Source organism: Podospora anserina, chromosome 2 (assembly GCF_000226545.1).
Source record: "Podospora anserina S mat+ genomic DNA chromosome 2, supercontig 2".
Lineage (NCBI taxonomy): Eukaryota > Fungi > Ascomycota > Sordariomycetes > Sordariales > Podosporaceae > Podospora > Podospora anserina.
Genome location: NW_001914858.1, coordinates 4,446,462 through 4,472,520, shown reverse-complemented (window position 1 = coordinate 4,472,520; position 26,059 = coordinate 4,446,462). Strand labels below are relative to the sequence as shown.

The window sequence follows — 26,059 nt, the reverse complement described above, 5'->3', positions numbered from 1 at the left end:
CAAGCCACACACCCCAACTCATAACCCCGACATCACCGCCAAAATGAAAGACACCTACACCCTCCCCTCAGCAGCGGACATGCACGTCCACCTCCGCAACGCCCCAGGCCCCATCGCCTCCCTCGTCACGCCCACCATCCGCCCAGCCGGCATCGACACCGTCTTCGTCATGCCCAACCTCGCCCCTGTCCCCGTCACCTCTGTCGACGCTGCTCTCGAGTACAAGTCCGCCTTGGAAGCCATCGACCCAAGCGTCAATTACCTCATGTCTTTGTACCTTCACTCCTCCATCACCCCCGAGGAGATTGCCAACGCCAAGAAGGCTGGCATTTCCGGTGTGAAGGCTTATCCCAAGGGAGCGACTACCAACAGCCAATGGGGTGTCGTGAGCTTTGAGCCTTTTGACGAGGTGCTCAAGGCTATGGAGAAGGAAGGGATTGTGCTGAACTTGCACGGGGAGGTGCCGAGTGATAGCAAGGAGGGGGTTACGGTGATGAATGCGGAGAGCAGGTTCTTGCCTACGCTGAGGAGCTTGGTGGGCAAGTACCCCAAGTTGAAGATTGTGTTGGAGCATTGCACTACTGGGGAGGCGGTGGAGGCTGTGAGGGAGTTTGGGGAGGATGTTGTGGGGACTATTGTGAGTGAAACTGTGACGGGTTGGGGAAGGGTGAAGTGCTGACTGAGAATGATAGACTGCTCATCACTTGAGCTTGCTGGTGGATGACTGGTCCGCCAATGTGCACCACTACTGCAAGCCCTCTGCCAAGTCCCCCGAGGACCGTCGGGCTCTTCTTCAGGCTGTTGTGTCCTCCAAGGGGAAGTTCTTCCTTGGTACTGACAGTGCTCGTATGTTTCATTCCGTTCCTTTGCACTGTTAGCAGGCACTAACATACAACCAGCCCACGATATCTCCTCCAAGAAGGGCAAGGGCAACACCGCCGCCGGTGTCTTCACCCAGCCTTACGCCCTCGGCTACGTCCTCAAGGCTCTTGAGGAGGGCATCGCCCGCGGTGACATTTCCGACTCGGACGTCACTGACGAAGCTTTGGCCGGTTTCTTCTCCTCCTATGGCCGCAAGTTCTACGGCTTGCCTCCTTCTGACAAGAAGATCTTGCTGAAGAAGGATGGTGCCACTGTTGAGGAGAGCTTGAAGAGCGAGCAGGCTGAGATTGTGCCATATCGTGCTGGCGAGAAGATTTGGAGTGTGGAGTGGCTTTGATTTTGGGAAACAGAAAAGGAATGTCAAAAAGGGGTGTTGGGATGGGAAAAGGGGGTAAAAAAGGGCAATATACCAAAATGATAGATGAGTGACGGGGTGTACAAAATGAGATATATGATTGATGATGGACACTTGCTGAGCGTTCTGTGAACTGGAGTGGAAGCTCAGCGGGCATTGTGTTGGTGTGATTGTGATTACAGGTCAAGTAGGTATCCAACAACATAGAAATTGTTCTCTGTTTTCTAACTCCGCTTGGGTATCATAAGACAGTGAGAAAGCCAAACATCCACAGCCCATCCCCATTTCAGCTATTATCATCGACATCTTGAGATACATCAACTCTCAATCCCTATTCTGCTTGACATTGGCAGCCTGACAGGTAAAGTTTGGCAGTGCAGCCACCGCCCGGTCTTCACCGCGCACTGAAAGCAATATTTGGTCCCCACTGATGGTTGGAACCCAACTACGGATGGACTGGCAAGATACATTATATACTACTGGAGGAAAAAGAAAAGGAAAACCGTGTACCGGGATGGATCCCGTGAGCCCTGCTTCACCAGTAGCCCCTCGCCCTTGACATGGAAGCCAGTGTCTTGGGGAATATATGGGCTTCGGCTGTCGGGGCTGCGGGATCGATGGGCTATTACCCAGGTTGTGGTGGGCAAGCAGGTCATCAGCAGGGTTGTCGAGCTGGGAAACGACTTTGGAGGAGGCTGCCGGTCGTGACAGGCACAGGTAGACAAGAGGTGGTAGGTGAGGCCAAGGCGGTTGGCGGATAGGTTATTGGTTGGAGTTTTTGTCGAGGGACATCTCAACAGGTGGTGGTGGAACGTAGGGCGTTCATGGCTGTAAAGTTTCAATATATATAGTAAAGAAATAGAGAAACTGGTAAGAATATAAAAGTTGGGAGGAAAGAGATATTGGAGGGAATGAGGATGCGTTTGGGTGATGAAAGGGAATTATGACAACGAAGGGACGGATGCTGCTTTTAACACGAGAAGTAAGCAGGCAAGTTGGGCTTTTGAGAGTTGTTAGAGCTGGCTTTGGTTTTTCAGACTTGCGTTTACTCGGAAGATGGCGAGGGCGAGTTCGGCTAGAAACATATACGAGAGGAAACTTGCGTCTCCGAGAGCCCGATGTGACCAATTCCGTCATGTAAGGATCTCCTAACAGGTTGTTTAGGAGCAGTGTGGAGTGGGTGTCTCTAGGAGCACGTTGAATGTCTCTTCATATTGCGTGAATCCATCCTCTGCCGCAAGACAAAATAACTCCAGATACAAATTAACCTACACAGAAAGCCTTCAGTGATTCCGAACAAAAAGATCACTGTCCCAATCCATTCCATACCATAAACCATGTGCCTATTTCCTTGCAGTCCCAGTTGAATTACCAAGCAACCAAACACCCTAACCAAACACAACATGCCCGTTCCCGACAAAGAAATCAATCAGTATCCACTCTCCTCCCTCCGATTGTCACCGCCTTCCTTCCCCTGGGCAGACGTATCCGCAGTGGCGACCTCCTCATCGCCTCTCAGTTTCGCAAAGTAGCCCTTGATATCCTCGGCACTGATTGCCTGTCCGCTCTCGGCAAACTGCTGAAAGAACGGCTTCAACTTGTCCTTGAGATGGTTGTACGCCATCACACCTTCGATAGCTCTCACCCTATCAACATTCTTCAGTGCAGATTCTCCCCGCTCATAGAGGGAGTTGCTGCCCAATGTGGACCCGTTCTCCGACGCCTCTGGTGACACAGGTGGCTCATAGGTCTCTTCTTCCTCAAGAAGCTGGGGATGAGGGACGAGCAGAGGGAAGCAGGAAGAGCAGCGACACAGCTTCTCTCGGAAGTCGGGCTTGCAGAAAAGAGAGAATTTGCCTGCGGGGGGCACTGGGGGTAAGGATAGAAGCTTGCAAGGCGGGGGAGCAGAAGGTGTAGCAGAGCGCTCTCTAGGACTCTCTTTGGATTCATCTTCATTCTTCACACGCTTGGATGTCTGAGAACCTGCCTCATCCTCATCATCGTCCAAGGCTTTGCGCTTCTTGGGAACATCGAGGTTGGCAGCGGCTGGTGTGGTGGTGGCAGCAGGCACCTCGGTTTTGGTAGAGGCAGCCTCCTCAACTTTGAGCGTGGGCTCCTCTGTCTTGAAGTCCGTAGTGGCAGGAGCATCTGGAAGGGTCTCTTCGGCCGCTCCATCAGGCTTGAAGTGGACCGCAGGTAGAAATCCTTCGGTGCCGGCATATCGCTTGACCCAAGGGTGAGCCCCCACACACTTGTAGCACAAGAAGGCTTCAAAGTTGTCTTCTTCAGGGAATCCAGGGGGAAGTGGGGGATCATCCTCCTCCTCCTCTTCTTCCTCGGCACCGTTCTGGGTCGGGAGCGCTTCAGAATCTTCCGAGATGGTCGGCAATGGGGCACTGGTGCCATCCTCCTTGTTCTGCTCTGTCTTCGGCTTCTTCTCTTTGGCCATCTTCTCGAACCACTTTGGACCCATTCCAACAACACAACCCGGGTGCCACCAGTCCTCGCCACAGCCTCCTGTGTCATGTGTACCTAGACCCAAACACTGAAACATGGTTCCCTTTTGCTCAAAAGGATCGTAGTCACATTCGCAACCACAAAACCGATTGCGAAAGTTTTGGTTGTATTTGTTGTTCACATCGGGCTCCTGGGAGTGAACACCTCCCTTGGAGTTGGTTTCGGGATTTAGACGAAGGTTGCAAGGGCTTGTCGAAGGTAGTCTCGTGGTACCACAGTCGCAGGTAAAGTTGCGCTTGTTGAAGATCTCGACGAGGGTGTGCTCGCCATGGCATTGCACCGAACAGGCATAGCAGACGCCGGCGGCATTGTAGGGATCGGACGAGTTCGCGGGCGGGGGATTGCAAGTGAGGCAAGCAAATACTGCCTGTCGGAGAGGGCCGAGGGCATTGGTACAGTTCTCGATGCTCTATTAAGACACCATGGTTAGATCAGCGCATTGTGTTCAATGGGTCAAGAGTCGTACATAAGGAAGAGCCTCGCGCGCATCGGCCTCTAGCTGCATCTGGTCGCGCAAGAAACTAGAAAGTGGTGTTAGTAGTAATCACCACATCTTCCACCAGCATCATCATGAACATACTCGGCGGCAGTCTGCGAATCGCTCGACTTGTGCGACCCTATGCTGTCGCTGCGAGGCTTGTTGCGCGCGATTGAAGCATCCCCTCCATCCTCAGGAACGTCGGCAACGGAGGGCGGCTTGGGCGCCGAGGCAGGATCCATGATGAATTGTCAGGTATCAACGACAAAGTCAACCAGAACCAAAAACAAAAAAGGTGGAAGGGGAGATGATAGATCGATTCCGATGATGGTTCTCTTCCGAGTCGCCGCATCACTGTCGGAGCTTATCTTATCGCTAAAGTGCAGGGTAGGTGCCAAGACCACTTAACGCGCCCTGGGCACTTCGACACGAAATCAACGCGAGATTCCAGGGGGGGGAAAGCAATCTGTGACGCGAGGCCCATGTTCCCATTTTCCAATCCCCTCCACTGTGTGTTGCCGAATCGACCATTGTTGCCCACATCGTCTCTCTTTCAGGACAGGCTCATCCACCACTTCGCTCGTTTTTGTCGGAACGATAACGGTACCCTTCCTTACTGCTATTACAGTCACATAACAACCGCAAACATGAGGTATGTTTTGTTTTACCGCTTGGTGCCCAATCGAGAGATCAGGGGAAGAAAAATACAGCAAAAATACGCCCCTGAAAATATCTTGACAAAAGTGACTTGAAGCTAACTTCGACACCTCCATAGCTCCCCACTTCGTGATAACCCGTCCTCCGCCAACCGTGGCGCACCAGCCCGGGGAAATAGAAAGCGCTCACGCACTAATGGTGAAGATGCGCCTTCTTCCATTGCGGGCGCCTCCAGCCCCGCCCTGCCCTCCTCCCCCCCGGCCTTCCACACCATCGCCCATGGCGCCGACGACGACGATGAGGTTGAGGAAGATGTTGAGATCCCGGATGATCTCGACGATTTGGATGAAGCCGCCGAGGATGATGTGGACCTGTTCAGGGATGGCTTTGAGCAAGATTACCGCAGCAGGGAGGACGATCGATATGAGGGCATTGATCTTGACGACGAGGGCGACTACGACGCCATGAATCTTGGTGACAGGCGACGTCTCGAGGCCCAACTTAACCGCAGAGATCGAGAGGTTGCCAGGCGGCAACGTCTCCCTGCCGCTTTCCTTCCTGGTGAAGAAGACGGCGATATCGATCTCTCAGCCCAGCCTCGCCGTCGCAGACATCGCTACGATGAGGACCCTGATGAGGATATGGATGGTGATATCATGGATGAGGAGCTCTCACTCGAGGCCCTCCATGATGTCAAAGCTTCCAGTCTGACAGACTGGGTGTCCCAACAAGCCGTCCAGCGCACAATCAAGAGAGAGTTCAAGGCCTTCCTCACAGAGTACATCGATGATAGCGGCTCGTCAGTTTACGGCAACCGCATCAGAACTCTTGGTGAGGTGAACGCTGAGACTCTCGAGGTCTCTTATGAGCACCTCTCCACTTCTAAGGCCATCTTGGCCTACTTCTTGGCCAACGCTCCTGCCGAGATGCTCAAGCTGTTCGACGAGGTTGCTATGGATGTCGTTCTGCTGCATTACCCCGATTACGAGCGTATCCACGCCGAGATTCACGTCCGCATCTTTGACCTTCCCGTTCACTACACCCTTCGCCAGCTTCGCCAGTCTCACCTCAACTGCCTTGTGCGTGTGAGCGGTGTGGTGACGAGAAGATCCGGCGTCTTCCCTCAGCTCAAGTACGTCAAGTTTGACTGCACCAAGTGCGGTGTCACACTCGGTCCCTTCCAGCAAGAGTCCAATGTCGAAGTCAAGGTGTCATACTGCCAGAGCTGCCAGTCTCGCGGCCCCTTCACCCTCAACTCGGAGAAGACCGTCTACAGAAACTACCAAAAGCTCACCCTCCAAGAATCGCCCGGCACAGTCCCTGCCGGTCGTCTTCCCCGTCACCGTGAGGTGATTCTCCTTTGGGATCTCATCGACAAGGCCAAGCCTGGTGAGGAGATCGAGGTGACCGGTATCTACCGCAATAGCTACGATGCCCAGCTCAACAACCGCAACGGCTTCCCGGTCTTTGCCACTATCCTCGAGGCCAACAACATCATCAAATCTCATGATCAGCTCGCTGGTTTCCGCATGACAGATGAAGACGAACATGAGATCCGTCGCCTGTCCAAGGATCCCCACATTGTGGACAAGATTATCAACTCTATTGCCCCAAGCATTTACGGGCACACCGACATCAAAACCGCTGTCGCACTGTCTCTCTTTGGAGGTGTAGCCAAGGTTACCACGGGCGGGCACCGCGTCAGAGGAGACATCAATGTGTTGCTGCTCGGCGACCCAGGTACCGCCAAGTCCCAAGTTCTCAAGTATGTCGAAAAGACCGCCCACCGTGCCGTCTTTGCCACCGGTCAGGGTGCCTCCGCAGTCGGTCTGACAGCCTCGGTCCGCCGCGACCCTCTCACCAGCGAGTGGACGTTGGAAGGCGGCGCCCTTGTCCTGGCAGACAAGGGAACCTGCCTGATCGACGAGTTCGACAAGATGAACGACCAGGACAGAACATCCATCCACGAAGCCATGGAGCAACAGACCATTTCCATCTCCAAGGCTGGTATCGTGACTACCCTGCAGGCTAGGTGCGGCATCATTGCCGCCGCCAACCCCATTGGCGGGCGATACAACTCTTCCATCCCCTTCAGCGCCAACGTCGAACTCACCGAGCCGATTCTGTCCCGTTTTGACATTTTGTGCGTGGTGAGGGACACGGTCGAGCCGGAGGAGGACGAAAGGCTGGCCAAGTTTATTGTTGGGTCACACTCGAGAAGTCATCCGCTGTCCCAGTCGCAGGCGGCTAACACCCAGAATGGCGGGCAGTCGATGGAGGTGGAGCATGATTCTGCCCAGCAAGAGACGCAGCAGAATGGGATCAAGAAGGAGGACCAGATCCCGCAGGAGCTGCTGAGGAAGTACATCTTGTACGCGAGGGAGAAGTGCTCGCCCAAGCTGTATCACATTGATGAGGACAAGGTGGCGAGGTTGTTTGCTGACATGAGGAGGGAGAGTTTGGCGACGGGGGCTTATCCTATTACTGTATGTCCCCTTTCTCCCCCTTTTATCAACCTTGGTCATGCAGTTTGCTAACATTAGGTGATATAGGTCCGTCATCTGGAGGCTATCATCCGTATCGCGGAAGCTTTCTGCAAGATGAGGTTGAGCGAGTACTGCTCTGCGCAGGATATTGACCGGGCGATTGCCGTCACGGTGGAGAGTTTTGTGGGGAGTCAGAAGGTCAGCTGCAAGAAGGCGCTGGCGAGGGCTTTTGCAAAGTATACGCTTGCTCGGCCGGGGGCTACGAACGGGACGCAGTCGCAGGGGAGGAGGGGGAGGGCGGCTGTGAGGGCTTGAAATAGTATGGGAGGATGAGGTTTGATTGGTTCATGATGAGTTTTATGTATAGCGGATATTGTGGGATATGGGATAGGCCGGGTTGGGAAGAGGGTTTAGTTTATTATTTACATTATATATCCTTGTTTTGTTTTCCGCCTTTTGTCGATGGGTTGTTGTGCTTTGTGACTTTGTTGGATGATGGTAGTGGAATGAGGTATGGGGTGAATATTGTGCTGTGTTGCTGCAGTGGTGAGGCCTGATGTTGTTATTGTTGTGATACTCTTATGGTTGTGATGTTGTTATAATAGTAGTAATGCTGTCGTTGTGTCGACTAGTAGTCGTTGAGCAGCAGGTGGTGATGATTGGCTTGAAATACTGGAAAGTTGCAGCTTTGGCGCCGAGAAAGTCGAACGCAGTGGTGATGGTAGCAAGTTTGGACAGAACTACAGGTAGAAAGTCGTTGGCCGACGACGACGTGGTTGGTGACAGCAGGGTTGCAGGCAAGAGCAGCAGTGGTGATGATGGTCAACAACAACGACCTCAGTGGCAGAATGGTCATGAAGCTGGGTCATGGGAATGAGAGCAACAATGGCAGGCAGCTACGTCGAGGGAATGGACTGGGAGTCGTATGCCGGGCATCAGGATGGCCACTTATCAGGCACACACGAGATACGACCGTACCACCCTTGATATAGAAGGTCCAGCAAATAATTATCACCGAAGCAAGCAACTACCTTGGCGTGGTCAAGTGGTTAGCTTGTGGAAGTAACCTGGACAAACAAGGGAAGGTCATGGCGTGGTCATTATCTCCTGGTGGTCACGGGTTCGATCCTGAGTAAAACGTGGTTTTCGTAGCGCTCTACTCCAGCGTGGTTGGGGTTAGGTCGTGAGCTTTTTGCGACTTTTCGACCTTTTTCCTTGCCTTTATACAGCCTACTTTCTTTATCATATTGATTAAGAGACGTGATGATTAAGGGAAACATTGTTGATCATGATTTGAATGTTCTAGAGCCTCGCCTTGCTGCCCTTGAAGTTTGGCTTGATGGGAATTTTGGGGTGGCCACCATCCAACGACAGCCCAGTCACCTTCTCCAACTCCTCAACTGCCTCATATGCTCTGCCTAATGGCACCTTGATGGTCTGAAATCCAGCCTGCTTTGCAGCTTTCAAGTTCTCTCCAATGTCATCCAGAAACGTGATTTCATTTGTCTTTACTCCTGACGACCACCCTCCCGCCTGACCTCTTGCCGTGCCCGCGTTCGCCTTCGCAAACTCATTCACCTTTTCCAACGCATACTGATAAATCTTCGGGTCGGGCTTGCGAAGTCCAACATGAGCTGACGACACAAAAACATCGAACTGACTGCGGAGGGGGTCGTCCATGAAGTTCTCCTGATACAAGTCGTGGCCTGGTGGGAAGATGACAGTGTTGCTGAGAGCAGCAATGATGAACTTGCCGCTGGCTTTAAGAGCCTTCAGGGCTGGGAACATCCACGGGTCCGGTGCCCTAGCAGATTTCATCATGTCGTTGAACAACCATTGCCCATCAAGCTTGGGAAGGGGAGGAATCTCTTTTGGCAAAGCAGGGTTCTTGGCTTGCTGGGCTTGGTAGAATGCCTTCCACCGGGCCGGGTCGTGAAGATCTTGGTTGAACCCGTCGAAGAAGGAGGCGTCCATTGGGATGTCACCTCTTTCTAGGCGGTGCCAGAATCCGGTAGGAGCAGTCTTGGAGAGGGAGTAGTTGACCCATCCTGGGGGGATGCCAAGTGACAGCTCGTAATCGAGGATGGATTGGAAGGGTGAGATGACCTGTGATTGTTAGGATCATCTACATCTAGACGGCACATGGAGAGTGGAGAGACAAGCATACACAAACACCCCCAATATCAAATAAGAGAACCTTTGGCTTGGGAGTCGAAGATACGGGTGCCATGGCGTCGATTTCGTCAAGGATGTATTCGACGGGAAACTCTTCTGGTTCCATTTGCAACTATCAGGAGTTTACGAGACAAACCGCCGACTGATTATGTATGGACAAGCATCACCGACCACACCTACCCTTTGACAACACCGGCATGGAAGCTGAAAGCCGGAGCCGACGAAGTGAACCTCGGCTTCGGTCTGGGGTTGGGTTGGAGAACAGATGACATAAGCGGACTTGGATGGAAGGGCTGAACTGCGCCCAGGGTTAGGGTCCCAAGCCCCTTATGGCCTGCCCCACCTTCGTCACCCAACGCAGTTTCGCACACGCCCTACTCTGGAAAGCTGTGGGGCCAAATTTTGCGCCCACAAATGCTTGCCGTCGTGGAATAATCCAACCTCCCCTCCCACTTGTCGACAAACCCCGAGCCCTGTGAGTATCGCATCGCCCAGCGAAACAACAGTCAAAATGGTAAGTTGATACAGCCATTTGTCACTGCCGTTGCCATTGGCATCGCTGTCGTTTTCACCTGCACCCGAACGAGTCGAGAGATCTGGGGAATTGGATAGAGTCAACGCAAGATGCTTCGGAGGAGGATAAAAAAAATATCTGAAGCGATAATTGCTGACTCGGGGATTTCTGAATTCAGGCCTTCCACAAGCTTGTGAAGAACAGCGCGTACTACAGGTAACTTTCTCACGTCCTGGCCATTCTCGCGACTTTCTGGTGATTTTTGCTGACCTTGTCTCGAAACACAGCCGCTTCCAGACCAAGTACAAGCGCAGAAGAGAGGGAAAGACCGACTACTATGCTCGCAAGCGCCTGATCACCCAGGCCAAGAACAAGTACAACGCCCCCAAGTACAGACTCGTTGTCCGCTTCTCCAACCGCGACATCATCACCCAGATCGTCACCTCCGAGATCACCGGTGACAAGATCTTCGCTGCCGCCTACTCCCACGAGCTCCGCGCCTATGGCATCGAGCACGGTCTTACCAACTGGGCCGCTGCCTACGCCACTGGTCTCCTCCTCGCCCGCCGCGTCTTGAAGAAGCTCGGCCTCGATGAGCAGTTCGCCGGTGTTGAGGAGGCCGATGGTGAGTACACTCTCACCGAGGCCACCGAGACCGACGATGGTGAGCGCCGCCCCTTCAAGGCCTTCCTTGATGTCGGTCTCTCCCGCACCTCCACCGGTGCCCGTGTCTTCGGTGTCATGAAGGGTGCCTCCGACGGTGGTATCCTCGTCCCCCACTCCGAGAACCGCTTCCCCGGTTTCGACATGGAGTCCGAGGAGCTCGATGCCGAGACCCTCAAGAAGTACATCTTCGGCGGTCACGTCGCTGAGTACATGGAGACCCTCGCCGACGACGATGAGGAGCGCTACAAGGGCCAGTTCGTCAAGTACATCGAGGACGACCTTGAGGCCGACTCCCTCGAGGACCTCTATGCCGAGGCCCACAAGGCCATCCGCGAGGACCCCTTCAAGAAGTACGAGTCCGACGCGCCCAAGAAGACCAAGGAGGAGTGGAAGGCCGAGTCCAAGAAGTACCGCCAGTCCAAGCTCACCCACGAGCAGCGCAAGGCTGGTGTCCAGGAGCGCATTGCCGCCCTTCTTCAGGAGTAAATTGGTGGTTTTTGCTAGGGACTGGTTGTATCGTCTGGGCTCAAGATGGCAGCATATTCTTTAGGAGTTTAAGTGCATCCACAAAAGATGGACGGGCACATGGGGCAATGACCAGGGTTCACCAAAAGCCAATCACTTTTCTCATGCATCTTTGACTGACTGGCGGACCAACCGAACGTTGGCGCCATTATGTGATCATGTGATGTACTTCCTTGTTGAAGCTGTTGGTAGAGCCTTTGCAAGCCGCCTCAAGCCGTTGATATGGAATGTGTATGTAATCAGGTACTACAGAGTAGTACTCAGCCATTCGGCTTTCTTAGTTTCGAGGGGCACCTCGGCCTCAATGGAATGTTTCTAATTGACAAGTTGAGGGACAAGATGTGGTGTCGCCAACCCAAAAGCAGTTCCAGACCGAGCACCTGGAGGCGTGGGTGAGGGTTATGAGGTCATGCGGGGTACTCTCACAGCATGATCGTCTGAGCAAGGGACTATGAGCTGCAAGTGATACCGAGCTGGTGGTGTGTTCCTTTCACTGGTTGGTGGTAGAAAGCTCAGATGAGGAATTGTGTTCCCCTCAAGCATGCGTGATGGGAAACTGGATGCAGTGGGTTGTCTGGGTGAGCGGTGCACGATGTGGTCAACTTGCAGACGCCAGAGTGGAATTGCCGTTCCAGGGAACATGGGGTTAGCACCGTCCGGCCTTGGCGTGGGTGCCCCGGATAGAGTTTCGGGACCCCTGAAATCGCGCTGTTTGTTGAATTGGGATGTGGATGGATGGATTATAGGAAAATGATGATGAGAAGAGAAGCTTCTCGTTGTGTGGTGAACAGACGCACACACATACACTCGTCAGTGGTACCACATACGAGTCAACATGAGGGGCAAGGGCACGGGATGGGTGGCTACCGCAAATCTGGGGAACCGCTGAATACCGATCACCTGCCGTTACCAGACTGGCCCAAAGTTTGCCATGGTTATGATGCTGCTTCTCTCTCTAGAGTTGCGGGGGTTGAGGTGCAGAAACCGCCACCAGTTCGTTTCGTTTCCGTTCGCTCGCTCGTGGGCTTCGGCCGACGTATGTGCACGTCCAGAAAGGGCCCAATTTCCGGCGTCCGATCTGCGAATTCTCTCACGTTTTCCTGGATGGACCCAAGATGATAATTAGTGGGAGAGTCCCACCATGCCTCCGTGCCCAGGTGCCCGCTATGTCGTTCGGCCGGTCCGGTCTTGTCTCTCTTGCTCTTGACTTGACCTGAATAGCTCCTCCCATCTTTTTGGCAATCGCCTCTTTCTTTTATCGTCACTCGATCGTGTACTCTACTTTACGGGGCAATCACCGAGCTGTAACCAGGGTGTGGCATACATTGGCATCGTGAGACATACATACAGGGCCCTTACTGAGCGAGTCGCCCCCCTCCCGTCTCCCGCCATAACCCCCCGTTGCATCCAAGCATCTCCCACCTCTCCCGTCATCTGGATCGGTGCAGCACTGCATCCCAGTACTGCGTCAACCCCCTTCCACCAGTGATACCTTCCGCTTCACCGCAACGGTGAGCTCAGCCACTTCTCCAGCAGAGAAACGGTCACACATACGGGAGACAACTGTAGCGGGAGTGATTTGATCCGGCACGCGCGCGAACCACTACAAATCGGGCATTTCCAATCCGTTCAGCTCGGCGGCGCCCTTTTTTGGGTCAGCAGTGAAAGACGGCCGGGCCGCCACCACCGACACCAACACCACCACTTTACCTCATCCTCACCTCACAATCCCACCGGACCACACCGACCTCAGTCTGCCCTACCGTGGTTGCGCGCCTCAAGCTATCGACGGCGACGGCCAGCTTTACGTTTGAACATATACTGGGACACATACCAACCGGACTATGGCAGCCATTCATGTCATGACTGGCAACTGGACCTCGTGACGGACGGAACCCCGCGACAAAGGAAAAAAAGCACGACGTCGTTCCAACAGAGAGGCTTTAGACCGCGATAGCACCGGGCCCAACGTTGAAACGATCACATCCCACCTCTACCCTACTTATCGTCCTACTCGCCTTCCTCCCGGCTATCACACCTTTTACACCGAGAAGAAAATCACCACTTACACCTGATACAACCCGGAACAAGCGACGAGGATAGGGGAATGCAATAGCAATAAAAGAAACAACAACCCGCCCCCTCGAGACAACATGGAGCACATACACAGCCTCGACGTGAGCTGGATGACCCACGGGAATCCTAAAGGTTTGTGCACAATTGGACCCCTGGCGGCCTGAACATGCGCCATGCATATCGTGAATGGGAATTGTCCAGCTAACAGCAAGTTCCTTTGACCTCTCTCCAGACAGACCCGTGAGACCACTACTCGGCCGTCAAAGATCACTCTCGAACCCAGCGCCCTTGGACTCGCCCACCCCCGCAGCGACTACCAACGGCCATGGTAGGAACGACAGCACTCAGGCGGCACAAAGCACGCCAAACGTGGCACCAAGTCCAAACCGACCAGCGCTTGGGACAAGAACGAGTTCAGACGAAAAGCGAATACCACAACCTGCCGTTCCCCATCCCCCTCAGCGAAGGGGCTCCTGGTTCTCCAATATCTCGCAGAAATTCAGCTCGAGCAACGGTGCGACACAAAGCCCCCCTGTGGCGAATACTGCTTCTCCCAAGCCCGCCGAGTTCTCTGTTCCAAAAGCCAACCCAGCCAAGCAGGCCGTTCTACAACATGCGGCGAAACCAGAGGGCGAGGGTCCCTATACCCCTGCTCCGCCGCGAGGCTCTCAGACAAATGGGCTCCTACACGTATTTCGAAGATTATCATCGTCAACTTCTAGCGGAAGTTTGAATCCGACGTTCAAAGCTCACAATCATGGACTGGTGGAAAGGCAGGTGCTGAATGTGGACCGGAATCGGGAGCGCTGCGCCATCTCAGGGTTGAACCAGGCCAAGCTGAGGAGGGTGGCGTTTTGCGTCGACGTGGAGATTGCTCCAATGCCCAAATACATTGACGAAATGGACGAGCGAAAAGCAAAGGACAAAGCGGCCAAGGAAATGAAAAAGAAACTCAAGGAGAAGGTCGAGGCGGAAGCTCTCAATAACCCCAAAGCGTTGGCATGCCAAAAGGAAGTTGATGGTTCCATCAAAGCCACGGGGGAAGAAGTACCGAAGGAACCCGCCACAGAGGGCACATCCTCAACTCCACGCCTAGGCACATCGCCAGCTGCAGCTTCGCCAATACCAATATCTTCTGCTGCTTCAGCATCCGACGCAAGGAAGAAAGAAAAGAAGAAGAAGAGCGAGGAAGACCGCAAGGCTCGCAAGGAACGGAAACGGCGGCAGGCGGAGGCCAACGGAACTGTTCCTATGGAGCTCTATTACAACTCTGATTCTGACTCCTCCACGTCCGCCAACGGCGGGAGTTATCGACCTGAAACACCTGCCGGACTTGCAAATCCACCTCAAACGATGCCCACTACCAACCCAGTTAGGATATACCGCCGGTGCTGTCAGCTGCGGGAGACACATATTCTTAAGAAGATAACCGAACAGCTGATGGACCCGGCCAACTTTTCTGCTGAGACGGGTATGGTTGAGAAGCTGGATTTGACGGGCTACTACATGGCGCTGCCCGATCTGGTGACGTTGGGTGATTACCTCGCTGTTGTCCCCGTCAGAGAGCTGATTCTGGTGGACTGCTCCTTGGCAGATGAAGGGCTCAGAGTTATCCTGGCTGGCTTGCTAGCAGCGAGAAAAACCAAGGTTCTGTCACCACTAAAACGAAGGAGACAGTTGCAACTACAGCAGCAGAAATCATCAACTGGCACCGTCGATGGGCTCATAGAGCAAGGCGGTGTCGTTGAGCGGCTGGTGCTTAGCAACAACAGAATCGGCCCGGAGGGCTGGAGGCACATATGCTTGTTTATCTATCTGTGCAGGACCCTCAAGGTCCTGGACTTGAGCGGGATTCAGTTCCCACGACATGTCTGCGCTCCCCTGCCGGATGGGCAACAACCACCTCCTCAAGCTCTGTGCTCGCTCTTTGCGAAGTCATTAGGGGAAAGACTGGGGGGGTCAACACTTACTCTGCTAAGTATGGCGCAAACAGGACTGTCTACACCTCAGCTGGCAGCCGTCATCGACGGTGCTATCAAATGTGGAATTAAGAGGTTGAATCTGGCGCACAATGATATTGACTCGGAGGGCCTGGCCCACGTGGCGAGATTCCTGAAGAGCAACCAGTGTGAGGGCCTTGATTTGGGTGGGAATGACCTTCGGGACAAGCTGGGAATACTGGCCGATTCACTCGAGGTGGAAACATGCCCTCTTTGGGCGCTCAGCCTGGCTGACTGCAATCTGGAGCCGTCGAGTTTGTGCAAGCTGTTCCCTACACTGGTGAAGCTGGATCACTTAAGGTTTATCGACTTGAGCCATAACCATGAGCTCTTCAGCTCAGACCCGAGCGCGGTGGCTGTTCTGAGAAGATATCTTCCCAAGTTTGCTTGCCTCAAGCGCATCCATCTGGCGGACTGCACACTTAGTGCTGAGCAAGCCATTGCTCTGGCAGAAATCCTGCCGGAGGTTACTGGCTTGGCACATATCAGCTTCCTGCAAAACAAGGACCTTGTCGAGCTCACGACAAGTGCGAATTCTGAAGAGAAACAAGAAGAGGCATGTGCCCTGTTTGCATCGCTCCTCGCTGCCGCCAGGGTTTCAACCAGCCTGGTGGCGGTTGATATCGAGGTACCCAGCGAGCAATCGAGTGATTTGGTCAAGGCCATGGCCAAGCAAGTCGTCGCGTATGGGTTGAGAAACATGGAGCTTGCTACTGCTGTGCAGACAGCTACATCAGCAACAACACCTGCACCAACAGCTGAGGAGGGCTTGCTGTCGGGTAGCTTCAAGGCCGAGCCCGAATATCCCGATGTCCTGCAACGACTGGTTGGACACGATGTCATGCTCTCTTTGGATGCTGATGCAGATGTTGATGCCGCTCCGGATAACGACTATGTCATCGGCGGCACTGGAGTCGTCAAGGCTCTTGCTTGCTGCCTCAAGAACAGGGGCGATGATATTTCTTCGCATTCTGTCCCTGAACTGTTGGCTGGTGAGGTGGATCAGGTTTCCTTGGGAGACGGTGAGAAGGAACCTACCACTGCGGTGGCCAAGGCCAAGGATACGAGCAAGCACCTGCTGCTCAGCGCTCGCAAGATCCGGTTGAGGCTCCAGCCTGCTATCGTCAAAGCCAAGATGGCGGCGAATGATAGCCACACTCATCGTACGTGCCTCTCTTTACAGTCCTATAGGAATACTCTGATGCTAACAGTAGTCGCAGACCGTCTCATGTTCTTGGATAATACCCTACATGGTATCATCAAGCGCTTTGAAGACGAGTTCCCCGACACCCGCCTGTCAGCAGCCGACGACTCGGGCGTGGACACCGCCAGCACCACTGCCGGAAACGACAAGGGCGATGCCGCTTCCTTGTCTTCCCTTGACAACGCTAATGGCAAATCATCCAGCCTGGCGTCTGGTCCTACTCCCCCTCTCCCAACTGACTCGGACCTCTCAGCCAGTTATACAGCTGCCATTATTTCCGACGCCGAAGACGACGCCGTTGCTCAATCACGCGAGTCCCGCAAGGCCCTCTCTCGCTCCAACTCTATCATTTCTTTGTCTTCCAAGGCGCTCGCAGATGAAGAGGCGCGCGTTCTCCGGGCGGGTCACAAATTCCGTGCTGGAATCGTGGCTCTCCGTCCTGAGCACTACAATGCCGCGCTTTTGAGTTCGGGAGTCGAAGAAGTCGGGGCGGATCCCAACCATGCTAGGTTACTACACGAGTTGCTGGATGAGATGGGTGACGCCGACTTGAAGAAGGAAGCAGAAGAGAGAGGCGTGGTCCAGGTGTTCCAGGAGAGGAGGCAAGATATACTCAAGAGACTGAGGGAGGCCGATCCCCAGCATTGGGACAGTTTTGTGGAGAGTCAGGTCATGGCAAGGAAGAATGTGGGGTTGCCTGAGCCGGAGGAGAGGAAGATCAAGGAGCAGGGTGTTATTGATGAGGAGGCGATTGAGGATTAAAGGGTTATTTTTATATTTGAGAAAGCATAGCATTTTGGTTCTGAGAGTTGATTATATTCGTCTTGGGAGGGGAGGAGTCAGATATTGCATACACGGCGTGGGATGGGGGGCGATTATCGGAGGAGTGGCGACTGACATGGAATATATCTATGAACGTGGATTCTCTTGCAGATGTCATTTTTGTTAGTCGATGAGTTACCTCAAGAAGCTTTCAACACACATGGGTATTATCTACTTTCAAGTTAGACATGGTTAGAGCCGGTCAATGTACACGTTAATCTATAGTCGAAGGCAATCCACTTTGCTCAAACTTTTGTATCACGATTAGAACAGATTATGGTCATAAACATATATCATTTCAACACACACCAAAACACCGATAACTCTAACCGTCAAAACTCCCAAAGATGAACACCCCTTTCCCTCCCCCCTCGCCAAATCATGACAAGATACTCTAGTCGCGCCGCCCGCAGTATACAATACAACCCTTTTCAAGGCCTCTTCCACGCCGGCCTAGTCTGGAGCCATGACCCTCCTCCGCCTTTCCCCGGGCTGGGAGTTTTCTTGCTCGGACTTACAGTCTTGCCACATGGTTGTCTCTCGACCCATCTCACAGTCGTCACAGGTGTTTTGCCCTGTTTGACACCACCCGAAGAAGGCGTCTTCCTCAAGCTTCCCCCCTCCCCTTTCTCATCAGCCCGCCGATCCGCTTTCACGTCTACTACTTTCTCCTCCTCTTCCTCTCCTTTCCTCCTATCCTGCCCCGGTGGTCTCAAACCTTCACTCTCCTCCTTTCCAGCCTCCTAAGCCCTTGAAGCAGAAAACGAAACATTCACACTCCCCACATTCCCTCCCTGCTGCTGCTGCTGCTGTTGTTGTTTCTCCCCACCACCAGCCGAAACACCACTCCCCCCAGCCCCAGCCTTCCCACTCTTCCTCCTAACCGGCTGATACACATCATTAAAGTTCATCGACACCCCCAGGAAGCGCATGTCCACATCAGGCTGATACGCCAGATCCCCCAGCAAGATCTGCAGCCTCTGCCTGAAACTCACCCCTAACTGCTTCAGCCGTTCCTGCAGCGCGGGGAACTCGCTCTTAATATTGTTGTTCCCTCCCACTCCCCCGGCAGAACCAAAAAAGGGATCGTCCGGCCCGACAGAACTCTCCATGTCTCCCGAATTGGGCCGGTGTTTTCGCAGCAGCGAGACCGTGTCGACTTCTTGTCTGCGGGTAAAGTCAGACACCGACCACGAGTATAACCCGTCCACGCTGTCTCTGTAGTCGAGCATGTTTCGCAGCAGGAGCGACAGCTGCACCATGTACGAGTTGCGGTCTTCAACTTCTGATGCGTCACGGCCCAACGAGGCGGCTTCCTTTTGCGCGTCGTGGTGCTGTCTCCGGCGGGCACCGAGAAGTCCTTTGTGGGTGATGGAGGTGAGGTACTTGGTGTGAGCCGTGATCAAGTCATCCAGTGTGCAGTCTTCTTTTCGGATGTTCTCCTGCAGCTCCCCCCAGCTGGACTCGATGACTTCAAATAAAATGTAGTATTGCAGTTGACCAACAAAATGGATCATCTCCGCGAGAGTTCCCCTGGTGGATTTCCACGTCTGGAGGACTGTCTCGTCGTTGGATTGCAGCACTCCCCTCGCGCCCGTCATGCATTTTCTCCAGGTGGATGCCAGAGCAAACTCGACGCGTTTGATCCGCCAGAGAAAGTTGAAGACTTTGAGGTACTGACGGTTTCCCCATTCGGTGACTACCACATCGACAGGGGCATCGATTTTGTATTCGAGCGTGAAACAATCCCAGCCAATATCGCCGTGGCTCAGTTGAAGCATACGGGCGTCTAGGCGGCGGAGGACCTCGTCGGAATCATACTGGGCGTTGGAGCCGCGGATGGCGTGTTCGAGCTGGGCAGTGAGGGTGTGGCGGTATTGTGCGCCAGCTGGGCGGTCGAGGTTCGCGGCGAGGGATTCCATCAGCAAGGCGATAAAGTCGCCCTGGCCGAGAAGGATATAGTTCTTCAGGGCTTGGAGGTGGTCAAACAGACGGAAGCGGGTGTTCATGAGCGTCATGAGGCGCTGCATGGTGGTCTTGTAGGCGTCGTCGATCCACTTCTCGAGCGTGGCCGTGTCGCCGTACTTGAGCTCCTTTGACGAGGTTTTGCTATAGGCGTCGACCCACTGGCTGTCGCCGCAGCTGTGGCGGATGAAGTTGAGGGACTTTCCAATCAAAAAGACCTTTTGGGCAAAGTCGGGGGTCATGATACTGGGTACCATGGCGTCGACGACTTCGTACTTGGAGTTCCACACACTAGCTTGGCCTTTGGCCTTGGACTCGTTTTGTTTCTCATTGTTGGGGTTTTGTTCGCGGACGAAGAACTCCAGATGGGGATCCGATAGCTCACCGTCGTATATCCAACGCCGAAGAATGTCGTAAAACGGCCGGGTGACGTCGGCCAGCAAGCGTTCAGCAAAAGCAGCCACCACGGGGTCACCATGAGAGGTAGAAAAGCCGTGAATCAGACTGATCAGTTGTCCGCCTTGTTTACTATAACTCTCCTCTGATATCAAAGACATCAGCCGCAAGCCCATGGTCGCCTCTCTCGTCCAAACAACGCATCTCTTCAACGTGACACCGGCTTTCCCGATGCCGCCTCGTGGTGCTGCCTCATCAAGGGATGACAATGCCCGTCGAATCTGCGCCTCCAGCGTTGCCACAAGAGTGAGATATGACCGAAGCTCATTGTTGATGGCTGCCCGCAAGCTCTGGCCGAGTAACCCCTTTGCTGGTGACTTGACAAAATTTGCAAGCCCTCGATATAATAATGAAGGCTCGGCCAAAGTGTGCAACAGTGACACTATTGGTAGCGGCAAAGTTGGCGGCAGTTTCAAAACAGTATCCCTGGTGAAGGGAAGAGTTGTTGATGATAATCCCTGAAGAGTGAAAGGAAGGTCTCTCAACAGACCCATCTCAGAAGGCTCAAACTCCAATGAGTTGTCTGCGAGCAAGTTTGACTTGATTGAAACGTCCCTTGTGCTCTTCTTGGTAGATCCGTCTACCGCACCAGGCTGCGAGCGAGCTTCTTCGGCATTGGTGTTTCGCCGTGGCCTTTCGGTTGGGAGCTTTTTCAAACCACCTGGGGCAAACACATTGTTTACAGCCTCTTCTTCTGATACCAGTGGTGGTGCGGGTGTCGACGTTTTTGACTCTGCTGTTGCCGTCGACCGGCCTGTTGCTCGTCCCGCCGCCCGCTGTGCTACTGATTCACGGAAGTTTGGCTCACGAGAAGCTGGCTCTCGGAAACTTGGCTCTGCCGGTACTGGCCCTTGGTAGTTCTCTGCCTCTACCTGGTTCTCTTCCTGCTCCCGAAGGATCTGCGCTTGAAGTTCTCGGTCCCGGAAGCTTGGCTCCCGCGATGTCAACCCATGTGGTGCTGCTGGCTGCCTTGGTGGTGGTGGAGGCTCATTGGGATCAGGCGAGTCAGAGAGCTGATATAGGAGATATAAAATGGCCCATTTTTGGTTCAGGACTGGCAGTGACAAAAGTCGGGTATAGAGGTTGGAGAAGCGTAGGGCCTGGCTAGGGTTGCTGTGTATGAGCTTCCGCTTGATGAGGTCCGAAGCATGGTTTACGTCGGCCGATATCGAGGGAGAATTAGGCCTGTTGCTTTCTAATTAGCTTTGTCTAGGCCAAAAGAGTATCAGATGAAAAATGCTCACCGCTCAAAAATGGCCCGGACAAGCTCAAAGCAAGCATCATGCCTCTCTTGAGCTGTCTGCTCGTCGTCGTGGGGGTTGCTAGGCACCAGGTGGGTGATCAGACTGTCGATTGCATTCGAGATTCGATTGCGCGGGGCGTGAGACATGGTTGCATTGTGTCAATGTCAACCCAGTGCCGTTCGCAATCAAGCTCTTTTGTAGGCGGTGGTGATGTTTAGTGCTGCATTATTGACTTGAGTATTGGTGGATTGGACGCGACCTAGTATACAAGACAGGACATGACGAGGGGTCGTCGTCCAGTGTAAAAGGGCTGCCAAGAACGGTACAAAGCTGCCCTGGGACTGGGGCCAGGGCCTACAACTACACCCGCCGCAACTCTGTTACTGAGAGGCCCCGCAAAATTCAACTACAGACACTGAGCAACCGAGGACCTGACCACCATCAAGTTTGGCTGACCGACGACAACACCATCCATTCCAAGGCGACACCATGCCAAGTCCATCACTCTGACTGCGGATCCGCGATCGCATGAGTCTGGCCTTCATTTTGATGCGCAAATGACTGCCGCTTCACGTCGCGACCACTGTGCATTTCGCGCGCGACGAAACTGAACCCTGCTCCTTTCTCTCTTTCGCGCCTCCGGATCAGGATTGCTCCAGCCATATCTGTACATCTACAACTCCAAGGCTGGCCACACCACCATGGTCGACATCGACCCCGCCGCCCTGAGCCGGCCTTCCATCAGCGTCTCTACCCCCATTCTCGCCAACAAATCCATCAATGTCTCGGCCCCATCGCTGCACAAGACTCCCAAAACGAGCCAGCTTATACCCGCCCGCATAGACCTCGAGCCGATATACACGCAGTTAAAGTCCACCATTGGCCCCGAACAATGGGTTATTTACAAAGAAACAATCACAAACTTCCTGATCGGTATGCGCCAGCGGCTCTGCATCATACATGCCGGGCCAAACTTGCTGACCATGTTTACATACAGGCCGCCTCAATCAAGCCGAGTTCAGCGAGCGCATAGACCCAATATTAGCTTCCCCTGACGGACAAAGAGAACATCTACATAACCAGCTCATTGCTGCCATCTATGGAAATGTCACGAGGGAGATGCCCGACCAGGGCCTTGCGCCCTGGGTCAGTGCCAATGACAAGCCGTCCACCACGGCAGGCAACAAGCCCGTGTCTGGTGATGCTGCCGAAAGGAGGTTAAAGGGGGAGGTCATGCAGTTGCCGGCACGAGACAGGCGGAGGATCAAGGACATTGTACAAAACGATGTAAGCCTTCTTACGACCACGGCTATCCACGCTGGAGTTACTGACCATTTATCTAGTTCGACCCATTCAACTCCTTGGCAGATGTATTTACAGACCAGAGCCGCATCAAACCTGCCAAGACCACCGAGGTACCAGCAAGCGCAGCAGGGGGTCTCAGTCGCATGAGTATGTACCCCTTCCTTACCCCTTATTTGACTCTTCACTAACAGCGTGTAGACTTTGACCTCGAGATCCGAAAACGCTTTGCCCAACCTCTTGCCGTCGAGTCTGGCGAATTCCCTGACGTATCTAGTATCGAAGCCCGCATGTTGCCCTTTTGCTATGAATCTGGTCTCGTCTCCGGCCACGCGCCAGAAGCCGCCCAGTTCATGTCTATCGCCACCGACACGTTTATAAAAGAAGTTCTTACGCAGGTATTCAGTCGTACTCGCAGCAACGGACCCGGCGACTCTGGAAATGCTGGCTTTGGGCCAGGGGGTGCATGGGTTCAGACGCACAAATACAAGAAGCAACTGGCAAAGGAAGAAGAAGCCTTCCAAAGGGGAGAGCTGACCAGGGACAAGAGCGGGCTGTTGCCGATCGAAGCCAAAGCTGCGAGCGAAAGAGGACCTCTTGGAATGACAGATTTGAGGTTGGCGTTGGATGTGGGCGACTGTGGAATGGCAAACTTCCCGACAATAGTGAAAACGATTGTCAACGACTACCGAGAAGGAGAGTTGGAAGATTGGGAATCTTACACGTATATCAAGAAGGAAGGTGGAAGGATATTAGGCGAAATCGACGATGAGGATGTCGAGATGGGCGGCACGACGACAATGGTGAACGGAATGCCGTCGTTAATACCATTACCAACAGCAGCTGGTGGCAGCAAAGCCCTGGCCACGGCAACCACAGACCCACCACTTACAAATGGAATAGGAGGGCATGGTCACGGGCCAGATGCCATGGATATCGACAACGATCTTTGGTGGGAGGGAGCCGACCCGGCAGATGGCGATTTCTTGAATTCGGTATTGGATTCGACGTTGGCTGTGGGGTAAGACTTTGCAAGACTTGCTTGTCATTGCTCTTGTATTTTCTCATTTGTTTCCTGTGCTTTCAGATTCCCCTGTGGTCATTTATTTTTGGTTTATTTGGGGTAGGATGGTGGGTATTATATCTATGTTGTGGATGGCACTCCTGGCTGGCGTTTGCTTTCTGGCGAGAGCGACATAGGCGATGTCATTTGGCGAATTGGCGTACATGGGGTAAGATGCGAGCGGTTATCTTTGCTTTGCGCTTATACCTGGAGTCAGGGGGTTGCATTTAAAGCCTTTTTTTCCCTTCACTGCATTTTCTTGTATATCCTGTTTGATATTGTAGAACATGGGGGCTTGAGGATTGATGGATGGTAAGTTGTTTGAACAAGGTTGAAAAGCGTAGTTGTGGGTTGAGAGGAAGGCAAGCATTCATGGGAGACTAAAAGAGTGTGTGTGTGAGAGAGTGAGAGAGAGAGCGAAAGAATATTCTGTTACTGGCTGTGGTCCTCACCTTCTAGGGCTGCCTGTATTTTATGACCGATACCCAATTAAAAACAGCCCGAGAGGATATGGACTTCATGTGACGAACCCCGATCCAGAACCTCTGAGAGGGATACTCAGTTCAAGGTGCTTCTAGACAAATGGTTCGGTGCAGCTAAACAGTGCACAACAATGGCTTGTCTCAATCACAATAGTCTGATACCAACGAATGTGACTTGTATTGCATACTGCGGAACTATCTACCAGCTATCTAGTTCCTCCGTATATATAGACCCGTAGATCACTTGGATCACGTTCCCCCTAAAGGTGATCTGGATTACCTTTCCTTCCTGTGGTTTACTACGCTCATCGTGATCCCGTCGCTCCACTTTCGATAAGTCAGTAATGATTAGCTAGGAGCGTCCCGCGCCCCGTACGTTAGCTCTTCATCCACGATTGTAATAATTAGCTCCGGAAAAGTATTTGATTATTAAAAATTATTAAATTTTAATTAATATAAAAAATCTGTGTATTTATATAACTATAATAGATTAATATCGTTAAATTACTATTAATTATAATAGTAAAAAAGATATTAAAATACAGCTTCTGTGTCACGGATCTGACATAAGTAGGGAGCGCGGGGCGCGACCGTCCAACTACTGGAACGGAAACGTGGGGAAGTCGGATTATTACTAGTGCTAAGGGTAATAATCACGATTATTACTAGCTTTCGGTAAACTATAAGTGATAATCGATATTATTACTAGTAATAATAGTAATAAACCGGTCTATATATACAGAAGAACTAACTAATATAAATAAATAGTTCCGCAATATATAATTTATAGTTTATATTTACGGTATTTTATATTTATATTAAAATATTTTATTATACACTATTGTAACGAACCCCTATATAGAACCTCTAAAAGGGATACGGGTTAAAGGTAACTTCTAATAATTAGTTTAGTATAGCTAAATAATATATAATAAAATATTTTAATATAAATATAAAATACCGTAAATATAATTATAAATTATATATTACGGAACTATTTATTTATATTAATTAATTCCTCCGTATATATAGACCGGTTTATTACTATTATTATTAATAATAATATTAATTATTACTTATCGTTTATCGAAGGCTAATAATAATTTTAATTATTACTTTTAATATTAATAATAATCCGACTTCTTTATTTTTCCGTTCCAATAGTTAAATAGTTGCGCCCCGCGCTCCCTACTTATATTAGGTCCGTAATATAATACCCCTCCTTTAGGTTAACGTCCCGTTAGCTTAGTTTTATCGATTATATATATTTTTTTCGTTTCCCCTCTTTTCTTTATAAATCTTCCTTCTTATCTTTTAATAGCCTAGTTAATACTATATGTTAAAATGCAGCATTTATTCATGGATTTTACAGCACTTGTTTATGGAATTCTGCGCCCATATTGCTCCCAACAGCTCCCCCACTCGCGTTCCCAACGGCTCGCCCACAGCGGCTCGCCCTTAAGCTCTTAACGGCTCGCTTATAGAGGCTCGAGCGCTTTTAAACTCCTAGGATTCCTCACCGGACCTCCGAGTAATAAGACCGTGGTATAAGAAGCCTCATAAGCAATACGAGTATCTTATCGGCTACGAGGTTAAGCCACGAAAAGCTTTATAAGTAATACGAGCGTCTTATTAGCAAGCTTATTACTTTATAACCTTACCGAACTAGAGATCTAAGCCACTAGGGTTACCGAGCGATAGGGAACGATAAGGATAATAAAGAAATTTAGGTATTTATAAAGAGCCTTTTTTTAATCGTAATAATTTTCTTACTTTTTTCTTTTTAAAAAGAAAAATAATAAGTTAAATTAATTAAATAAATTAATTATTTACAATACTTTATATAAAACTATAATATTTTAATATACTTTTCTCTATATTTATAGGAAATTCCTATTATACTTTCTTCCTTCGATAACCATATCGTTATATTTAGCAGTATAGTCCGAAACTCGCTAAGACCTTAAGTAATTACTTCCCCTTCCTAAGACCTCTATAGTACAGAGCTCTTAACGACCTTATTTTAACAAATTATTTTAATACTATATTTATAATAAAAACTTTTATTATTATTTATATAATACTATATTAAATTCTTTTAAAATATTATTAAAAACGGTTTCCTTCGTTATTACTTTTACCCGTATATTAATTTAAAAGAATTATTTTAACCGGATAAATAAATAAAAG

General features: G+C 51.7%; 8 protein-coding genes across 8 annotated transcripts; 5 read left to right on the top strand and 3 right to left on the bottom strand.

The window, feature by feature from the left end:
- Window positions 1-43: 43 nt before the first annotated feature.
- On the top strand, window positions 44-1,219 carry PODANS_2_12880 (uncharacterized protein; the record flags this gene model as incomplete). Its single annotated transcript, XM_001912071.1, has 3 exons — window positions 44-637; window positions 693-846; window positions 900-1,219. The coding sequence occupies 3 exons, from the start codon at window positions 44-46 to the stop codon at window positions 1,217-1,219; spliced, it is 1,068 nt and encodes a 355-aa protein (XP_001912106.1).
- A 1,447-nt stretch (window positions 1,220-2,666) lies between these two features.
- On the bottom strand, window positions 2,667-4,259 carry PODANS_2_12870 (uncharacterized protein; the record flags this gene model as incomplete). Its single annotated transcript, XM_001912070.1, has 2 exons — window positions 2,667-4,163; window positions 4,221-4,259. The coding sequence occupies 2 exons, from the start codon at window positions 4,257-4,259 to the stop codon at window positions 2,667-2,669; spliced, it is 1,536 nt and encodes a 511-aa protein (XP_001912105.1).
- Window positions 4,260-5,263: 1,004 nt separating this feature from the next.
- Window positions 5,264-7,690, top strand: PODANS_2_12860 (uncharacterized protein; the record flags this gene model as incomplete). The annotated part of the gene is made up of 2 exons (XM_001912069.1): window positions 5,264-7,375; window positions 7,457-7,690. Coding segments are annotated over 2 exons (2,346 nt in total), but the record flags the coding sequence as incomplete, so codon positions are not given.
- A 987-nt stretch (window positions 7,691-8,677) lies between these two features.
- Window positions 8,678-9,490, bottom strand: PODANS_2_12850 (uncharacterized protein; the record flags this gene model as incomplete). The annotated part of the gene is made up of 1 exon (XM_001912068.1): window positions 8,678-9,490. A coding segment is annotated over one exon (813 nt), but the record flags the coding sequence as incomplete, so codon positions are not given.
- Window positions 9,491-10,061: 571 nt separating this feature from the next.
- PODANS_2_12840 (uncharacterized protein) lies at window positions 10,062-11,216 on the top strand (the record flags this gene model as incomplete). Its single annotated transcript, XM_001912067.1, has 3 exons — window positions 10,062-10,064; window positions 10,243-10,280; window positions 10,352-11,216. 3 exons carry the CDS (start codon window positions 10,062-10,064, stop codon window positions 11,214-11,216), a joined length of 906 nt encoding a protein of 301 aa, XP_001912102.1.
- A 2,301-nt stretch (window positions 11,217-13,517) lies between these two features.
- On the top strand, window positions 13,518-17,297 carry PODANS_2_12830 (uncharacterized protein; the record flags this gene model as incomplete). Its single annotated transcript, XM_001912066.1, has 2 exons — window positions 13,518-16,494; window positions 16,552-17,297. The coding sequence occupies 2 exons, from the start codon at window positions 13,518-13,520 to the stop codon at window positions 17,295-17,297; spliced, it is 3,723 nt and encodes a 1,240-aa protein (XP_001912101.1).
- Window positions 17,298-18,100: 803 nt separating this feature from the next.
- Window positions 18,101-21,168, bottom strand: PODANS_2_12820 (uncharacterized protein; the record flags this gene model as incomplete). The annotated part of the gene is made up of 2 exons (XM_001912065.1): window positions 18,101-20,963; window positions 21,023-21,168. 2 exons carry the CDS (start codon window positions 21,166-21,168, stop codon window positions 18,101-18,103), a joined length of 3,009 nt encoding a protein of 1,002 aa, XP_001912100.1.
- A 555-nt stretch (window positions 21,169-21,723) lies between these two features.
- PODANS_2_12810 (uncharacterized protein) lies at window positions 21,724-23,349 on the top strand (the record flags this gene model as incomplete). Its single annotated transcript, XM_001912064.1, has 4 exons — window positions 21,724-21,955; window positions 22,020-22,309; window positions 22,366-22,474; window positions 22,526-23,349. 4 exons carry the CDS (start codon window positions 21,724-21,726, stop codon window positions 23,347-23,349), a joined length of 1,455 nt encoding a protein of 484 aa, XP_001912099.1.
- Window positions 23,350-26,059: the final 2,710 nt, after the last annotated feature.